Source organism: Hyaena hyaena, unplaced genomic scaffold (assembly GCF_003009895.1).
Source record: "Hyaena hyaena isolate Hyena2069 unplaced genomic scaffold, ASM300989v1 scaffold_53, whole genome shotgun sequence".
Classification (NCBI taxonomy): Eukaryota; Metazoa; Chordata; class Mammalia; order Carnivora; family Hyaenidae; genus Hyaena; species Hyaena hyaena.
This window is the reverse complement of record NW_024080686.1, coordinates 2,346,128-2,364,597: the sequence shown is the minus strand read 5'-3', so window position 1 is coordinate 2,364,597 and position 18,470 is coordinate 2,346,128. Positions and strand designations below refer to the sequence as shown.

The window sequence follows — 18,470 nt, the reverse complement described above, 5'->3', positions numbered from 1 at the left end:
TGGGACAGGGGCGTGAGTAGGGAAAGAAAGAGGGAGAGAGAGAGAATCCCAAGCAGGCTCTGCACTGTTGTCACAGAGCCTGACGTGGGGTTTAGTCCCACGAACTGTGAGATCATGACCTGAGTCGACATCAAGAGTTGGACACTCAACTGACTGAGACAGCCAGACACCCCTTTCCCAATAGTCTGTTTTTTTTAATTTTATTAAAAATGTTAATGTTTTATTTATTTCTGAGAGAGAGAGAGAGAGAGAGAGAGACAGCATGAGCAGGGGAGGGGCAGAGAGAGAGGGAGACACAGAATCCGAAGCAGGCTCCAGTTTCTGAGCTGTCAGCACAGAGCCCGACATGGAGCTTGAACCCACAAACTGTGAGATCAGGACCTAAGCTGGAGTTGGACACTTAACCAATTGAGCCACCCAGGCACACCCCAAAAGTCTTTTGAAAAAGACACTTTGTATTATTTCTACACATTTTACAATCAGGTTGTCAATTTCTACAGAAAAAACCAAAAAACAAAAAACACAACAAAAAGTCCACTGGGATTTTGATTAGGATTTCATTTCATCTACAGATTAATGTGATGAGAGTTGACATCTTAACAATAAATTCTTAACAATAAATAAATTTATCTCTCCCATCCCACCCCTCCTAATCTGCTCTTATCCTCCACACTATCACGTCTGACCCTGAACCTGGGAGGCACCCTTAATTTTGCCCTTTCGCTTAGCCTTAACAACCTTCATTGAGGCCTGCTGATTTTTCTTCCTAAATATTTACTGAATGTGTTCTCATTTCTGTCCCTACTACTATGTGCGAATGCACTCCTTCCTCATTACTCACCTACATTACTGCAGTCACTGCTCACCTAACTGCACCCTGCAAACCTAGCTCACATAGCAGCCTCAGAGAGAATGTTCCTGCATATCTGACTAGGCCACTCTGGCTCGAAGCTCATCAGCTCTGGGATGAAGTCCCATCTGCCTTAACTTGAAATGCACCTTGTACATAATCTGGCTCTTTCCCACATTTTCAACTGCATTTCCTAATATCTCCTGTACCTTCCTCTCTCTGAGAGCCTCCTGAGCCCCAAATGAGTTAGGGGACCCTCTTTCCTATACACAGGAAAGGGTATCTCATGTGGGTGTTTGTTAGAAAATTACTAAGAATTTAGGGCACCTGGCTGGCTTGGTTTGAAGGACATGCGACTCTTGATCTCTGGGTCATGAGTTCAAGTCCCACAGTAGGTGTAGAAATTACTTTAAAAAATTATTAAGAATTTTAAGATGGTGGGGCACCTGAGAAGCTCAGTTGGTTGACTGATTCTTTTCTTTAAATATTAAAATTTTTTTAAAGAAACTTTAAAAAGTTTTTAATGTTATTTCACTTTTGAGAGAGAGAGAGAGAGTGGAGGGGCAGAAAGAGATGGAGACACAGAATCTGAAGCAGGCTCCAGGCTCTAAGCTGCTAGCACAGAGCCCGATACGGGGCTTGAACTCACGAACTGTGAGATAATGCCCTGAGCTGAAGTTGGATGCCTAACCTACTGAGCCACTCAGGTGCCCTTAAAAAATTAAAAAAAAAAAAATTTTTTTTTTGAGAGAGAGACAGAGTGCAAGAGGAGGAGGGACAGGGAGAGAGGGAGACACAGAATCTGAAGCAGCTCCAGGCTCTGAGCTGTCAGCACAGAGCCCGATGGAGGGCTCGAACTCAAGAACCATGAGATCATGACCTGAGCCGAAGTCAGAAGCTTAACCGACTGAGCCATCCAAGCGCCCTTACATATTTTTAAAATTTATTTATTTTGCGAAAGAGAGAGAGCATGAGCTGGGGAGAGAGGCAGAGGGACTGACGAGAGCTCACTGTCATGAACCGTGAGATCGTGACCTGAACCAAAATCAAGAGTTGGACGCTCAACCCACTGAGCCCAGGTGGTGGGATCAAGCCCTGTATCGTGCTCTGCGCGGAGCGTGGAGACTGGTTAAGATTTTCTCTCTCTTACTCTGCCTCTCTCCCCTGCTTCCACCCATGGGCGCGCACACTCTCTCTCTCTCTTTTTCTCTCTCTCTCTCTCTCTCAAATTAAAAAGAAATTAAAAAAAAAAGGATTTCAAGATGGTGACAGCAGTGTTAAGTCGAGTATAAGGCTTTTCTGAGCACAGGGTCCCGTGTGACTGCACAGGTCCTTTGCACATCTCACACTTGTTACTATCTCTGTTTCTATGGGGCAGGGAGCCCTAGAGCTCTGGAGGGCCCAGGCAAGTCACCCGTAAAATGAGTGACTTTTCCCCAAAATAAATGGCTTTTGTCTTTCAGTATAACCTGATCAAATTCAATGCTCTGCGAAGGTAGAACATTGTACTGTAGTATTGTAGTCTGATTCCTCAGTTCTGAAAACTAAGTCAACCAATGACTCTGAAATCCGCACTGGGATCGGAACACTGTGAGCTCTGACAGAGTGAGTTTGCTTGTGGCTGTAATGTCAGCCAGCAATTCTGGCACCAGGAGAGGTCATGATGAACTTTCAGGCACAGACGTCAGCCGTCTGTACTCTGTGCTGTGGAATTAGCCGGGCTCATCCTCAGTAAACATCTGTCCTTATTCAAAGGAGTCCGTATGTCAAACACTCCAAATATCCCCTTCCGGACAAACTGGAAATGCATGCACATTGGCACTTGCCACTATTTATACAGAGTGCAAGTGATTGACGAGGAAATGCTCACTAAGGAACATCTCAGGGTCTGGGGCTGAGTGTGGGATGATTACTGTGGCCTGGTTTGGGGCACAGGTCCTAGTGACGGTGTTTACGACCCAGTGTAAGAAGTTTTCCAGGCTGTTTTCCTGCTCAGCTGTCGTGGCTTGATCTCTCCTTCTCCAGAATCCCTTAGCAGTGTGGGCTACGTCCTATGCAGACTTTTATCCCTAACATGTACCAGGCGTGGCATTGGGTCCAATAAATGTTTGGCTGATGAATGTATGACAAGGAGGAGGGAGAAGGGGGAAGGAAATGGAAGGGAGATTTCAGGCAGCATTCTATTATCTTGTGGAATTAAGATAACTTCCTCCCCACGCCGCCCCCCACCACCACCTAAAGCCAACAAGGAACCAAAACAACCTGACTTAATCTAAAGTCCAGCTTACCTTTGTCCTTAATGCAGGTAATAAGTTATTCCGGGTCACTGAAGACTGTTGAAGCCCATATTAATAACCCTAATGAAAACAATAATACATTACACCAATAACATTTATGACATGTTACTTTCTTAAGAATATGTGTATAGCTTTAACTATTTTTAATGTGGCTATTCATTTATTTATTCATTCCATAGACATTGAGCGCCTAGTATGTTTCATAACTAGGGAATAAATTTCCATGATCTAACATTCTGTAGTTTACCATTAGACATTTGTGGACTTAAACATAATAAAAAAGTAAATCTTGGGGGCGCCTGGGTGGCTCTGTCAGTTAAGCATCCGACTTCAGCTCAGGTCATGATCTCATGGTCTGTGGTTCAAGCCCCACGTTGGGCTCTGTGGTGACAGCTCAGAGCCTGGAGCCTGCTCTGGGACTCTGTGTCTCCCTCTTTCTCTGCTTCTCCCCTGTTTGCACTCTGTCTCTCTCTTTCTTTCTCAAAAATAAACATTAAAACAAATTTAGGGGCATCTGGGTGACTTGGTCGGTTAAGTGTCTGACTCTTGGTTTCAGCTCAGGTCATGATCTCGTGGTTTGTGGGTTTGGGCCCCGTATCTCGTTCTGTGCTGTCAATGCAGAGCCTGCTTGGGATTCTCTCCCTCTCCCTCTCTCTCTGGATTTCTCCTGCTTGTTTTCTCTCTCTCTCTCTCAAAATAAATAAATAAACTTAAAAAAATTTTAAGTAAATCTTCCTAACAGTGAAAATTTTAACTGTATATTCCTTTTTCTTTCCAGTCCAAGCCACATAAAATGGACAAAAGGCGTAACGTAAGTTCGTATAAAAATAGAGTAGCACCAATGAGCATATACATCCCTGAAAATGTCAACATTATCTAGAATACACTCTGGAATCTGTATGCCAATTCAGCTCACAGAGAAAGTAAGAGTAACACCTAATTTTTGTATAATGATGTCATCTACAGAGCATTTTTTTCCGTGTAATTTCACTTGAAACCTGCCTTCTAGACGCTTACAACCTAAAGAAGACATAGTGACAGATGTCTGAACTGTGCCTGCCACATAGTAATGACTCAATAAATGTTTGTTGGATAAATGTATGAGTGAATATAGATATAGTGCATGTGATTAAGAGTTAAGAAGTATTAAGATAACACAAAAAATTTTACAGTAAGTCCTAAAAGCATTTCAATTCAGTTCAAATGTGGTGTTTACACACAGTAGCAGTTGAATACATATGTGCTTAACTAAACCTAATTTCTCAAATCCTGACTGTATGCCGGGACTCTATTGCATGGAGGAAGGCGTGAATGTCCTCACCGCTGGCAAGAAAACCAACTTGTGCTGGTTGATGGCATTAATGGAGGTGGCAATGACATCTAGGCGTGGTTGGCAGTAACCTAAAATGACCCAACGACCCTCACCTTTGTGTGATTCTTTCCCATGGGCACATGATAGGATATTATGTTATGTTACACGGCAAAAGAGATTTTTGCAGATGTAACTAAGGTGACTAATCAGTTGATCTTAATGTAGAGCCTAACCTACTCGCTCAAGCCTTTAGAAGAAGAATTTTTTCTGCTGGATGCAGAAGAGGAAATCAGAGATTTCCGACCAGCCTGAAAGAAGGCTGGTATCTGTATTATGAGGTGTCTACAGGGCTCATGGAGAAAAGACCCGGGATGGGCTCTGGGGGCTGAGAGGGACGGGCCCCCAGCTGAGACCAGCAAGGAAACAAGAGATCCCAGCCCTACAAACTGATTTCTGCTGACAAGATTGAGCTTGAAAGCTGATATTTCCCCCAGATTCCCCAGACCAGAACTCAGCCTGGCTTTGTTTCTGCCTTGTGGTGCCTTGAACCAGAGAACACAGCCATTCCATGCCATACTTCTGACCTGCAAGCGGATAGTTCTGTTGTTTTAAGCCCCTAAGTTTGTGGCAGCTTGTTATAGAGCAGTAAACAGATGGCATTTTTAAAGTATGGAAAATTGCTCCATAGATCAAGGGGGGCCCAAGGCCGCTGAGGCAGGGTCCGAGGCCCATCTGTCTCATGCCATCTGGGGACAATCTGTTTGTTTTCCTTTTACAACTTTCGAACCTCCAGAAAAGTTGAGAAAACAGTAATTTCACCAACTCACATACCCATTGCATAGACGAACAATTGTTAACATCTTTAGGCAAATTTCTTTTTTGCAAATCCAAGGCTCATCTTGCTCCTTTGTAATATTGGAAAAATGTTAAATTTTTTTTCTTAATGTTTATTTATTTTTGAGAGAGAGTGAGAGACGGAATCTGAAGCAGGCTCCTGGCTCTGAGCTGTCAGCACAGAGCCTGACGTGGGGCTCGAACTCACAAACCATGAGATCATGACCTGAGCTGAAGTTGGACACTTAACCGACTGAGTGCCCCAGGGTCCCTCTAATATTGGAATACTTATACTGCCTCCCTTATAAGGTGTTGACGAATATTAAAAGAAGAAACTTGTGTAAAACATTAAATTAGAACGCTTACTGACCGCGCAGTAAACTTGGTGATTTTATTCTTATTAATTCTCACAACATATGCTTCGTAGCATCTACACGGACTGAGACATTTTCAATGCATCAGAGACCTGATGCTGTGTCTTGAAGTTTAGGAATCTATGGAGATATGAATAAATAAATAAATAATTACAGATTCTTCAACCTTAAATAATGATCATTTAGGTAAGGGGAAAAGATATCTCACTCTCAATATTGGCGCGGGTTATTTTGAAAAAACGTTTTATTCTGAAATAATTACAGATGCACAGAAAAGTTGTAAACACGCCACAGCAAGTTCTCATACGCACTTTATTCAGCTCCCCTTACTCTTACCGTCTTACTTAATCATGATGTGTTTATCAAAATTAAGAAGTTAACGTTGGTACGATACTGTTTACTAAACTACAGATTTTATTCAGATTTTGCTGATTCTCCCATCAATGTCCTCTTCCTTTCCAGGATCCAAAGCTGGACACCACGTTGCATTTAGGACATAATTCTTTTTCATGTTTTGCTTGAAGATGGACAAGTAAACCCAGCTAGAGTGTGGTTTTAGCTCTTGTGTTACTACACACCTAAATAAGCTTATACATTACTTCAAGCAAAACTTTAGAAGGTCCAACCAATGCAATTCAAATTAACTGAATATGATGATTGATGCCATTTTGATGAAAACCTTTTGCCACTTTGCTAAACGAACACACAGCACTGTGTGAATTCTTTTGCAGGCCCTGCCCTTACCTGATCGAGTTGATTAGATTTTTCCATCTCTGTTCTGTTTGATCAACTGTAAAACCTTCTTTCCCACGGCAGACCATGACATCATCGGACTTCTACTTGGCTCAAACTTGTCCCCATCACATTACTTCATACTATCCACCCCCCTTCTAATCGCTGAGGCAAGGCAATAAAAATGATGACACGTGGCACTGTAACCTTAAATGCGAACTTGGCACTGATACTGAATGGTAGTACTCTCAGGAGACGGCCAACCAGATAATCAGATAACTTGTGCTGGCTGTTAAAAAGATTGTATTGAAATTTTAAAAACCCTCTATTTTTTTGAGAATGCAACTGTAAACCCCAGTTTATGACACACTGCAGTGAGATTAATACAACGTTTGGCAAGAAACTTGGATGTTTTAAGGCCTCCGGGAGATGAAGAAGGATGAATGGGAGTTACTGAGGTTTGCAGAGGGAGGGAGTTGAAAGAAGTCCTAAGAGTAGATGCGGAGTCATGAAGAGATAAAAGAGTCTCTTGTACGTTTCAAGCTGTAAGTAATTCGGCTCGGGCAGTGCAGTGGGGGTGAGGGGTAGGTGGGAGAGTGGCTGGGGAGGGGCTGTATCATGTACTGGGATGGGAAATCCAGAGAGGCCAGCAAAGGGGCGCAGATGTATGCTTCTAGGTTTGGGAAGAACTAAAGGGCTCTGAGTTGGAGCGTGATGTGATCAGATTTTCCCGTGAGAGATGATTTTGTCTCCTGTGGGAGACAGACCAGAGAAAAGCATTACAATGGGCCAGGCGACAGAGGATGAAGGCTTGAACTCCTACAACAGTATGAGCAGAGAAGAACGGATCTAACATCTGAAAAGTAGAATTAAAAGGATTTGCAGATTGATCGGAGGTAGAGGCAAAGATTGAGAGAGGAATCTTGAACATTAATTGAAAGTTTCTGAAATGGCAACTAATAGCAGGGCATTTAAGTTATTCGGAGCCTAAATGTAGCTCTTTTTCTTAAACAGTTTTTTTAAAATAAATTTTTTGGGGGGTTTTATTTAATTTTGAGACAGAGCATGAGTGGGGGAGGGGCAGAGAGCGAGGGAGACAGGGAATCCGAAGCAGGCTCCAGGCTCTGAGCTGTCAGCACAGAGCCCGACGCGGGGCTCAAACCCACAAACCGCGAGATCATGACCTGAGTCGAAGTTGGACACCCAACCTGAGCCACCCAGGTGCCCCTCTTAAACAGTTTTAAACGTTTTGGTTCCCAGGACTAAATAATAATAACTAACGCATAGTGCTTGCTATGGTACGTGCTGTTCCAAGTGCTTTACCTGTACTGTATTTTATTGAAACTGAAAGCCCATTAGCTATAAGCTGCACCGTTACCTCAAGCATTACTAGAGGAAAAAGCACTGTCCTGTCCTCCGTGGAAAACAGCCCTAGAGTACGGCAGGTCTAACCCTCCGGCCAGTTACTGTGGGGAGGGAGCGGTCTTGGCATTGAGGACACAGAACACCTTGTTTTATGTTGCAGAAAACACCGCGTTCCCTCCCGTGTGGTTCCCGGCTCTGAGCACTGACATTTCATGTTGGAGACACGAGATGTTTAAATGGATGTGTTTGAAACCATAATCATCTGGTGTAGAGGTCTGCTGTTTTTAATATTACCTAAGGCCAAGATGTATGGATCAAAGAATTAGGACTTTGGGTCAGGATGAGCAGTGATAAATTAATTGATTTATTTTTATCAAGAAATGCTTATTGTAAGTGTGCTACCTACTAGGCATTGGTTTGGGCCAGAGAACCCAGAGATGAATTAAGGCTCAGGGCTGCCACCAGGTCTAGATGGAGGAGGTGGACAGACAAGTATGTTACAGTCCACAAAGATAATTGCCACAGAATTGCTTCAAAATTATTCAAAATAACCCAAGGATGAGGGAGTGGAGAGGGTATAAATGAAACATGATGGGTCATGTGTGCATTGTTGAAAGCTGGGTGATACAGAGCTGAGTTTAATATACTGTTACACTTTTGGGGCACTTGGGTGGCTTGGTCGGTTGAGCGTCCGGCTCTTGATTTCAACCCAGGTCATGACCTCGTGGTTTGTGGGTTCAAGCCCTGCATTGGGCTCTGCGCTGAGTGTAGAGCCTGCTTGGGATTCTCTCTCACTGTCTCTCTCTCTCTCTCCCCCTCTACTCCTTTCCCCAGCTCCTGCACTCTTTCTCTAAAATAATTTTTTAAAAAAAAATCTAGCTAAAAGATACAGTTGCCATAAAGGTATTTATACAGCACAGTGAACACACAGGAGAATGAGCAAGACATTCAAAAGGTGAGTTTTGAGGAGCTGGTGGAATCTGGATATAAGGAGAAATGGAAAGCATTCCAGAATCTAGATTCTGGGAACAAAGATTCAAAACTAGAATAATGATGTTGCAGGATTCTCGCTCAGAGAGTCGTGACACCGAGACTTTTCTTTCCTGGAAGCAACTTTATTATGCCGGCACCGCTCAGTTGGGTTCGTACCCAAAAGAACTGAGCGGCCCACATCATATGGCATAGGGTTTCTTATGCATTTTCTATTTCTTTGTCTCCCATATATGGTAATACACATAAACATGTAGTCTGATTAAGTTGTTTCAGTTTACAAGAACATGGGGGAAGTAGGCAGCTGGACTCATATCTAGGTGACCTTGGAGTCTTCTCTTCTCTCTTCTTCAATTTTTTCTTTCTCCTTAGGGAGGGGTTCCTACCACAATGAAACCGGTACTAATGAATGAGAAGGCAAATTTAGCGGTCAGTTGGAAATCAGATTGTGTGGTGAAGTGGCATAGGGCCCTTAATTATCAAAATTAGTATGATAGATCTATATATCTTCTATCTAACACATAGCACTTAGTAAGTGAGATACTATTGTCTTTTACAATCAATGGGCTTTTACAATACATTCTTGAAATAATAGAAGTAATCGTTTTTGTACAAAAGTATTCAAGATTTCTTGGAAATCGTCCTGTACATTTTGGAAAATAAGTGCTTTCTATTTTTATGACTTGCCTAAAAGGCCTATTTTATTATTCCTATGAAGCCGATGCTCCTTCTACCGTGGCACGCTGCTTCCCCAAGGAGGTTGCGTGCATATTTCCTCAAAGAAACTCTCAAGCAGAAGATAGAATCTGGACTGGAACTTTGAGGACAGTTACAACAAAAACAAAATTGCTAAGCCCAGAAGCCCTCACTCTGTCATAAACTAATATAGCCTGTGTCCCAAATGACCCACCTCAGCTACATATAAGTGATGTGAATAATGAATACTATGTTACAATTTTAAAGGGGCATGTTTGACTGCTGTTAACCTACACTTTCCCCTTAAGTTTCCATCTAAGTGGAAAATTCTCCCGTTCTCACATCTAGGCAACATGTAAAGGCAGTTCTTTAGGCAGTTGGATAATCAACAGAGAGTCTGTGAACTTTCTGAAAAAGATAGGTAGTGAGGGACTGTGTCTATCTGTCATTGCTGTCATACATCCATCTTAAAAGACATCAGGTTTGAAAGCACATTATCTTTGATGTTCACTCCTTTAAAAAAATTTTTTTTAATGTTTATTTATTTTTGAGACAGAGACAGACAGAGCGTGAGCCAGGAAGGGGCAGAGAGAGAGGGGGACACAGAATCTGAGGCAGGCTCCAGGCTCTGAGCTGTGAGCACAGAGCCCAAAGCAGGACACGGACTCACAAACTGTGAGATCATGACCAGAGCCTAAGTCAGACGCTTCCTAAGTCGGACACTTCCCAAGTTAGACGCTTAACTGACTGAGCCACCCAGGTGCCCCTTTAAAACATTTATTCACTTTTGGAGCCAGAGTGTGAGCAGGGGAGGAGCAGAGAGAGAGAGAGGGAGACACAGAATTTGAAGCAGGCTCTAGGGGCTGAGCTGTCAGCACAGAGCCCTATGTGGGGCTTAAACTTGTGAACCATGAGATCATGATGGGAACCAAAGTCAGCAGCTTAACGGACTGAGGCCCCCAGCCCCCCCAACCACTCCTTTTATCGTTTTCTTTTTCCTTAGTATGCTGTTTCTTTTCTTTCACTCCTTAGTGGATGAACGTTAAACAAATCTAGACGAAAGTAACATTTTTAAAAATGTTTATTTGCGAGAGAGAGGGAGAGAGAAAGGGAGATTGTCCCAAGCAGGCTCTCAGAGCCGGAATCATGCATGAGCTGATATAAAATCTTGACTTGGACTGACCCACCCATGCACCCCGCAAGTAACACTGTTATACATCAACTTTATGGAGGACTTATTTGTAATGTAGTGTTGCTGAAAGAAACGCTGTAGAGAGGAATCCACTCTGAATACTCTGGATTGGCTCAGAGGCCGCCTTCTCTGGATGGATTCCCTTGACCCAGCCCCCAAGGCCACGGGACGCCGGTCAGCACCGCCTACCCCACTCGGGCGGCGACACTTCGGCTAGGACAACGACCCTAGGGGCTTGCTAACGTTCGCGGAGTGCAGGGTGGACAGCGCGACTCCCGGCCCTCCCCAGCTCGGGGTGGCCTCGCCAGAGCCCCGCTAGTCTCCCTCCAACCCCTCCTTCCCCTTCTCTCCCCTCTCCTCCTTCCCTCCCCGCCCCCAGCCTCTGCACGTCCCCATTCGGCCACGCCCCCTCTTTCAGGAACTGGCGCGCTTCCGGCGCCCCGAGTGCGTCATCAGCCGGCGCCGGCGCCGGCGCCGCACGCCGCCCGGTCGCGCTGCAACACGCTAAGCTTCTGATGCTCGTGTGCGGCGCGGGGAGAGGGGCTCGCGGAGGAGCGTGGGTCGCCGCTGCTCTGTCCCGCCATGCAGGTGTCCAGCCTCAACGAGGTGAAGATTTACAGTCTCAGCTGCGGCAAGTCCCTGCCTGAGGTGAGGCACTTCGGGGTCCCCCTCCTCTCGAGGCCGCCGCCCCTCTCATCGGCCCTGGTCTCGGTGTTACCTGACCCCGGCCCGGCCCCTGGCTCGGGGAGGCCCGGGGAGGCGGGGTCGCGGGTGACCGTGCCCGCGGGAGCTGGTCGCCGCTAGTCGTCGAGGACACTACTGTCCCCGCGCCAGAAGCGGGGCGGCGGGTGATCAGGGGCGATGAGCTTCGCTGGAACTTTTGCAGAGTTCTCTAGAACAGGCGACGCGTCCCTTTGGGTTCCTGGGGATGTTCCCAGCCTCTGCCGCACGGACGAGGAAAGCGTGGACGGATTGATTACCGGCATTTCTCTCCCTTTTTAATGCCCGTTCGTCAGCTGTTTGTTGGATTTCTGTTCCAGAGATCCAGCAAGCGAGCAAGAAAACGGACGCAGACTTAGCGCCTGCAGACTTGTATGCTTAGACGGCAGTATCGAACCTTGCTGACCTTTTAACTTGATTTCATCGAGTCTTAGGACCTCAGAGTTGTAAGGGGCTGGGAAAATAGTGATTCTTTGACCCTCTTCTTCTCATGTTAAGATAAGCAGCAGAGCAGCGATGGGAAGGGTGACTTGTCCAAGCTCACACACCTGTGATCTGAGGCTTGGGTTTTTTTTTTTGTTTGTTTGTTTGTTTTTAAATTTATTTCTTAGAAGAGATGGTCAAGCCTCTGTCCAGGCACTACCAGTGAGAGGAAACTTCTAGCAGAAGCTCATTTCCATTTTAAGATTACTTGCTAGATACTCGTTTTGCAACTTGTCATTTTTTTAAATTTTTAAATTTTATTTATTTATTTTTATTTCTGAGAGAGAGGGAGAGAGAGGGGCAGTGTGAGCAGGGGAGGGTCAGAGAGAGAGAGGGAGACACAGAATCTGAAGCAGGCTTCAGGCTCTGAGCTGTCAGCACAGAGTCCGAAGCGGGGCTCGAACCCATGAACCGTGAGATCATGACCTGAGCCGAAGTCGTACGCTTAACCGACTGAGCCACCCAGGCGCCCCACAACTTGTCATTTTATAGCATGCTGGTGTTGGTTTCACTCTTGCCCTTAGAAATCTGAATGAAGGGAGAGCTCTTCTCAACTGTGCCCGCCCCCAAAAGATCTGGCGTCTGTGATTAGAGTCTTCCCTCCTTTTCAGAATTCAGGCCAGATAACTTCCAACCATTTGTCACACAGCATGGTCTTTCTCATTTTGATCGTCCTGGGCATTTGGTGAGAAGTAACTAGCTGCGTGCCCGCAGCCCTGTTCTGAGCGTTGGGATACATGATGAACGCATCAGATAAGGTTCCCTGTTGGGGAAAGGGAAGCACATAAGTGAGCAAACAAGAAGACAGCTTCGATGAACGGATTAGAAGAAAGCACTGTGAATTTAAGAAACAAAACAGATGAACATATGCGGGGTCGGGGTGGGGGCAGAGAGGGAAACAAACCACAGAGACTCTTAATGACAGAAAACAAACTGAGGGGTGCTGGAGGGAGGCGGGTGGGGGGAGGGGCTAGATGGGTGATGGGCATTGAGGAGGGCACTTGTCGGGGTGAGCACTGGGTGTTGTATGTAAGTGATGAATCACTGGATTTTACTCCTGAAACCGATATTGCACTGTATGCTAACTAACTAGAATTTAAATAAAAATTGGAGAAGAAAAAAGAACAGTGTTGTGGCTGAAGTGGTCAGAGAACACGTTTTGGATAAAGCCTTCAGGGAAGGCCTCTCTGTAGGAGGAGATATTTGAGCAGAAACCTGGATAACGGGAAGACAGGGGAAGAGTTTTCAGTGTTGAGAGAACAGAAAGTGTAAATGTCCCCAAATGGGAATGCCCTTGGCTTGCTGGAGAAACCCAGGAGGCCCAGTGTGGCTGTGCTGAGGGCAGGCAGAGGGGGCAGGTAAGGCTGGAGAGGTGGGCTTTGTAGACTACAGTGGGAAGTTAGGGTATTATCATTGGGCCGTTGGAAGCCACTGTTGGGCCTTAATCTGAGCTCCTTTGTGCAAACAGCTGTAGCTGGGGGGACCGTGAATGGGGACGAGGTAGACGGGCACCTGAAACACTTGAGCTTTAGAGTTATGCTGTCTGCCAAATTGAGCTACATTAATTTCAGAATAAAATCTGTCAGGGGTACCTGGGTGGCTCAGTTGAGCATCTGACTCTTGATTTCGACTCAGATCATGATCCTGGGGATCATGGGATGGAGCCCGAGTCAGACTCCATGCCGAGCGTGAAACCTGCTTGAGATTCTCTCTCTGCCTCTGGCCTTCACCCCAGCTTGTGTGCGTGCACTCTCTCTCTCAAAAAAACAAAAGCAAAAACGAACCTTCTGTCAGTGAATATACTTAAAAGTGTCTTTTCTGTATTATCACGTGTCAGCTATTTGCTTAATGATCTAGTTTTGTTTTTTGTAAGAAAAATATGCTTAAGAAACTCTCCTTTTAATGCTTTGCTTTTTAATATTTTACCTAAATAAAATTGTTCCATGTATTAGTGGTAACCCATAGTATTTCAGGCTTATCACATCCCCAATGAATTAGGGTTTTTTTTTGTGTAAAACGTAGTAGTTCTAAAATGTCTACGGGCGCCTGGGTGGCTCAGTCCGCTAAGCGTCTGACTTTGGCTCAGGTCATGATCTCATGGGTCTGTGGGTTTGGGTCCTGCCTCGGGCTCTTTGCTGTCAGCACCCAGAGACTGCTTCAGATTCTGTGTCTCCCTCTCTCTGCCTCTCCCCTGGCTCGTCCTCTGTCTCTCTCAAAAATAAAACAAACATTAAAATATAATAAGTAAAATGAATAAAATGTATTGTTTACTATATGTAAATACATACAAGAAAAAAACCCAGGGGGTATGTTAACAGGGTTGGGATTATAGAACATGTTCACTTTCTATGTTAATATATTCCTCTAAGGTTTTACTTTTTTATTTTTTTATTTTTACATTTTTAATGTTTTATTTATTTCTGAGAGAGAGACAGCATGAACAGGGGAGGGTCAAAGAGAGAGGGAGACACAGAATCCGAAACAGGCTCCAGGCTCTGAGCTAGCCGTTAGCACAGAGCCCGATGTGGGGCTCGAACCCACGAACCGTGAGATCATGACTTGAGCCGAAGTCGGACGCTTAACCGACTGAGCCCCCCAGGTGCCCCAGGTTTTACTTTTTTGATGTGAGCATTTTTGTAAGCAGAAAGATAAAGTAAATGTGTTTTAAAATAAAGTCTCTTCATTTTCTTTCAGTGGCTTTCAGACAGGAAGAAGCGAGCACTACAGAAGAAGGATGTCGGTGAGTGTTAGTTTTCCCCACTCTGGCTACATGCACAACCGATGCAACCATGCTTTACATACTTCTTTTTTGTTTGTTTGTTTTAATTTTATTTTCAATGTCTTATTTATTTCCGAGAGAGAGAGAGCGTGAGCAGGGGAAGGTCAGAGAGAGAGGGAGACCCAGAATCAGAAGCAGGCTCCAGGCTCTGAGCTGTCAGCACAGAGCCCGACGCAGGACTCGAACCCACGAACTGTGAGATCATGACCTGAGCCGAAGTCGGACGCTTAACCGACTGAACCACCCAGGCGCCCCATCACATATTTGTTGTTACTGTATTTAAGTGCAGGCCTACAAAAATACAGTGCAATTAAGAAGTAGGAAATGAACTTTTTACCCTTTTCCTTCCTAAAAAACCTTCTGTTGTGGTCGATATGCTCCTGGCGGGCGTAGGGTTGAAATCTGCCTTCTTTTTTTTTATTTTTTTTATTTATTTTTTATTTTTTTTTAATGTTTTTTTTTTTATTTATTTCTTAGGAGAGAGAGAGAGAGACAGCGNGCGTGAGCAGGGGAGGGTCAGAGAGAGTGGGAGTCACAGACTGAAACAGGCTCCAGGCTCTGAGCTGGCAGTCAGCACAGAGCCCGACGCGGGGCTCGAACCCGCGAACTGCGAGATCATGACCTAAGCGAAAGTCGGACGCTTAACCGACTAAGCCACCCAGGCGCCCCTGAAATCTGCCTTCTTAACGTGAGTTTGCCTGTTACTGTTTCATGGCTGGTAGCGGAAGCGGCAGGACTCGTGGGTCGGAGCGAGGACGCCGTTACTCAGCTCGGCTCCGCGTACCCTGCCCGCCCCCCTCGCCCTGAGCCCCGCAGGGGCCCTTGGCACGGCCCCGGCGGCCTCTGGGCACACGGGCTGTGAGTGGCACGTGAGCGAGCCTGCCGGCTGTCCAGAGGAGGCCCGGCAAGCGTCTTACCTGGCCGGGTTCTCGGCCGCGCAGATATCCCCGAGAAGTGGCTCAGGTGATGGCACGTCCAGGGCACGGCAGTCTTACAGGCCTACAGGACGCACGGGGAGGCGGGGGACCCAAGCGGGGTCAGAATCGCTGTGTTCCCCAGCTTATCAACATTGTTTTCATACAAGATCATGGCAGAAGCTTTAGATTCTTTGATTTGCAGCGGCGGGGAGAATGGGGAAGAATCTTGAGTTCAGTTTTGTTTTGTCTTGTTTTGTTTTGAGAGATGGGCAGGTCGCAGCTCCCAGGCATCCTGTGAAGCAGGCGACCTTTACCTGCTCAGACATTCGTCTCAAGTTAGCAGCGAGGACCTGGGTGTCACACTGAATCATTCTCTTCCTCATTCATAAGTTTAAGGCATTTTGGCCGGTTTTGTTTTGAACAAATTTTCAGCCAGTTTTCTCCATTACACCTTGTCACATATGAAAGATGATTTATCTTTCCATATATGTTGTTTAAATGAGTCTTAAAAATCAAAGACTAAGGTGTTTGAAGGGATTTCTGCGTATGAGATAAATTCCTGAAGGCAAGCATCTTGGAAGAGAAGGCTTTATATAGATAGTTACAAAGTTAGAAAATGAAAAATTTGAATGCAAAGAAAATAGGAATTGCTCCTTTAGTAATGTTCCCTGATTTCGATTTCTTCTGACCCCCCCACCCCCGTTCTACACCAGCGTCCCAGAGTGTAGAACACAGATTCAGATTACTTAGAGAAAAAACTGTTCATCAACTCTTTTCTCCCAGCCCATCTCAAAACCATCGTGGGTCTTCCATATCAAGTGGGCCATTCCTACTCAGTTGATTTGAATCTTATATTTGGGGGGCTCCTGGGTGACTCAGTTGGTTAAGTGTCCAACTTCGGCTCAGGTCATGATGTCGGGCTCTGTGCTGACAGCTCAGAGCCTGGAGCCTGTTTCAGATTCTGTGTCTCCCTCTCTCTGCCCCTCTGCAGCTCATGCTCTATCTCTCTCTCTCAAAAGTAAATAAACGTTAAAAAAAAAAAAAAAAAGAATCTTATATTTGGGTTTAATTGAATAAGCAAGGCGGTAATGTACTCCGCCTTGCAAGAGTCATAAATGGCTCTTGCAGTAGACACCCTGTGTGGATTGTAGAAGGGAGCCGGGTTTTGTGAGAGTCAGTGTTAGCTTTTTGATCCAGAAGATTGCCCTGAATCTTTATCTCGCCTGGGTCCCCTGGGCTCAGAGCCATGGTGCCAGCCGAGGCAAGAGTCAGCTTGGTAGCAGTTTCTTACATAAACTTAAGATTTTGAAGGTTTAAACTTGTTATTATTTAGGAGGGAGAAAATGGCAAGGTCTTTGTCTTAGCCATGGCTGAATAATGAGTAATGATAGTGGTGTAATATTTCTTCTGCCCCCGCCCCCCAACCTGGCTCTTGAAATTGGATGTCTGATACATCATTATGGACTTTTTTTTTTTCTCAATTAGTGATGATACTTTTTTCTTTTTCAAAAGTAAAAACTTACTAAGCTTAGAAAGCTAAGGGAAGAGCTGAGATAAAACCCTTCCTGCACGATGGGTGGGGCTGTATTCCAGGGCTTGGAGGCACACTGGGACACTGGTGACCTGTCCGTAGCGACCACTCTGCATGCTGGGGCTTCTGAGATAAAATAAGCACCTGGTCATGAAACCAGTTATTTACTTCCTGTCTTTGTAGATGTCCGGAGGAGAATCGAACTTATTCAGGATTTTGAAATGCCTACCGTCTGTACCACTGTTAAGGTGTCAAAAGATGGACAGTACATCTTAGCAACTGGTAAGCATGTTTTTGCTTATGATTTATACACATTTCCCAGCCGGAAATGCTAGGGTAGGAAAGGTTGATTTTTTTTTTTTTTTATTACCTTAATGTTTTATTATAAAAAGTTTCAAACATACAGAAATACTGAAAAAAATTGTACAGCAAACATCCTTTTACCCACCACCTAGATTCTCAGTAGTATTTTGCTTGATCATATCTATCCGTCCCTGTCCATCCATCAATCCATCCTTTTTTTTTTTTCTATCCTGTTTTTTGATGCTTTCCAGAGCAGGTTGCAGATACCACTCAACTTTTCGCATAAATACCTCAGCACGTGTGCCATTAGCCAGACCGTATTTATTTACGGCTTTTCTTTTAGGTAGATTTTCATACAGTGAAATACACAGATCTTTTGAGGAGTTTTGACAGATGCATTCGCCTATGTAGGCCAAGCCCCAGTTGAGATCTGCAACATTCCTTTCACCCAGAAACTTCTTTCACGCCCCTCGCAGTCCATCGGGATCCCACCCACGCACTGGCATCCACTGCTCCTTGGGCTGGTTTTCAGCCTGTCTTGAAACTTTATGGAAATGTCGTCATAAACTGTGTGCCCTTTTATGTGAGGTTTATTTTCTTAGGACTTTTAAATTCGTCCGTGTTGTCATACGTGTCCGTGGTTTTTTCTTCTTACCAAGTGGTATTTCTTTATAAGAACGGACTGTGTATCCATTCTCCATTTGCTGGACACCTGGACCGATTTCATAGTTTAGTATTACTGACGAATTTCTATGAACAGCGTTACACAGGCTCGTTTTGGAGGATGTTGCTGGGCCAGAGGGTAGGTGTATGTTTCATTCTTGATCAGCTGCCAGACTTTTTCCAAGGCAGTCTGATCATTTTATACTCCTGCCAGCAATGAATGAGAGTTCCAGGAAGGGTTGCTTTTAACATAATTTTCTGTGTTATGAGCTGGTATTTTTTATGCTACTGAGATTCTTTATTAGTGGTATTTATTTGTCAGCATCAAAAAGCCATGAAACATAGATAACTTTTAATATGTTATAATTTAGAAGAGCATTATCCAGTGTGTGGTTGGCTGTGATCTTGGTACCTAAATCCTATGTATTGTGC

General features: G+C 44.9%; 2 protein-coding genes across 2 annotated transcripts in view; both read left to right on the top strand.

Annotated features, from left to right (window-relative positions):
- The window catches only part of LOC120231145 (basic proline-rich protein-like), a 28,090-nt gene extending 16,940 nt beyond the window's left edge, over positions 1-11,150 (top strand). Inside the window, exon 2 of the mRNA XM_039231052.1 lies at positions 11,061-11,150. Within this exon, the coding sequence (XP_039086983.1) occupies positions 11,061-11,150 (90 nt within the window). The remainder of the gene's footprint in view (positions 1-11,060) is intronic.
- Positions 11,123-18,470, top strand: part of NOL10 (nucleolar protein 10) — an 83,929-nt gene continuing 76,581 nt past the window's right edge. The window contains exons 1-3 of the mRNA XM_039231076.1: positions 11,123-11,290; positions 14,540-14,585; positions 17,256-17,354. Coding sequence (XP_039087007.1) covers positions 11,225-11,290; positions 14,540-14,585; positions 17,256-17,354 — 211 coding nt within the window. The 5' untranslated portion in view covers positions 11,123-11,224. The remainder of the gene's footprint in view (positions 11,291-14,539; positions 14,586-17,255; positions 17,355-18,470) is intronic.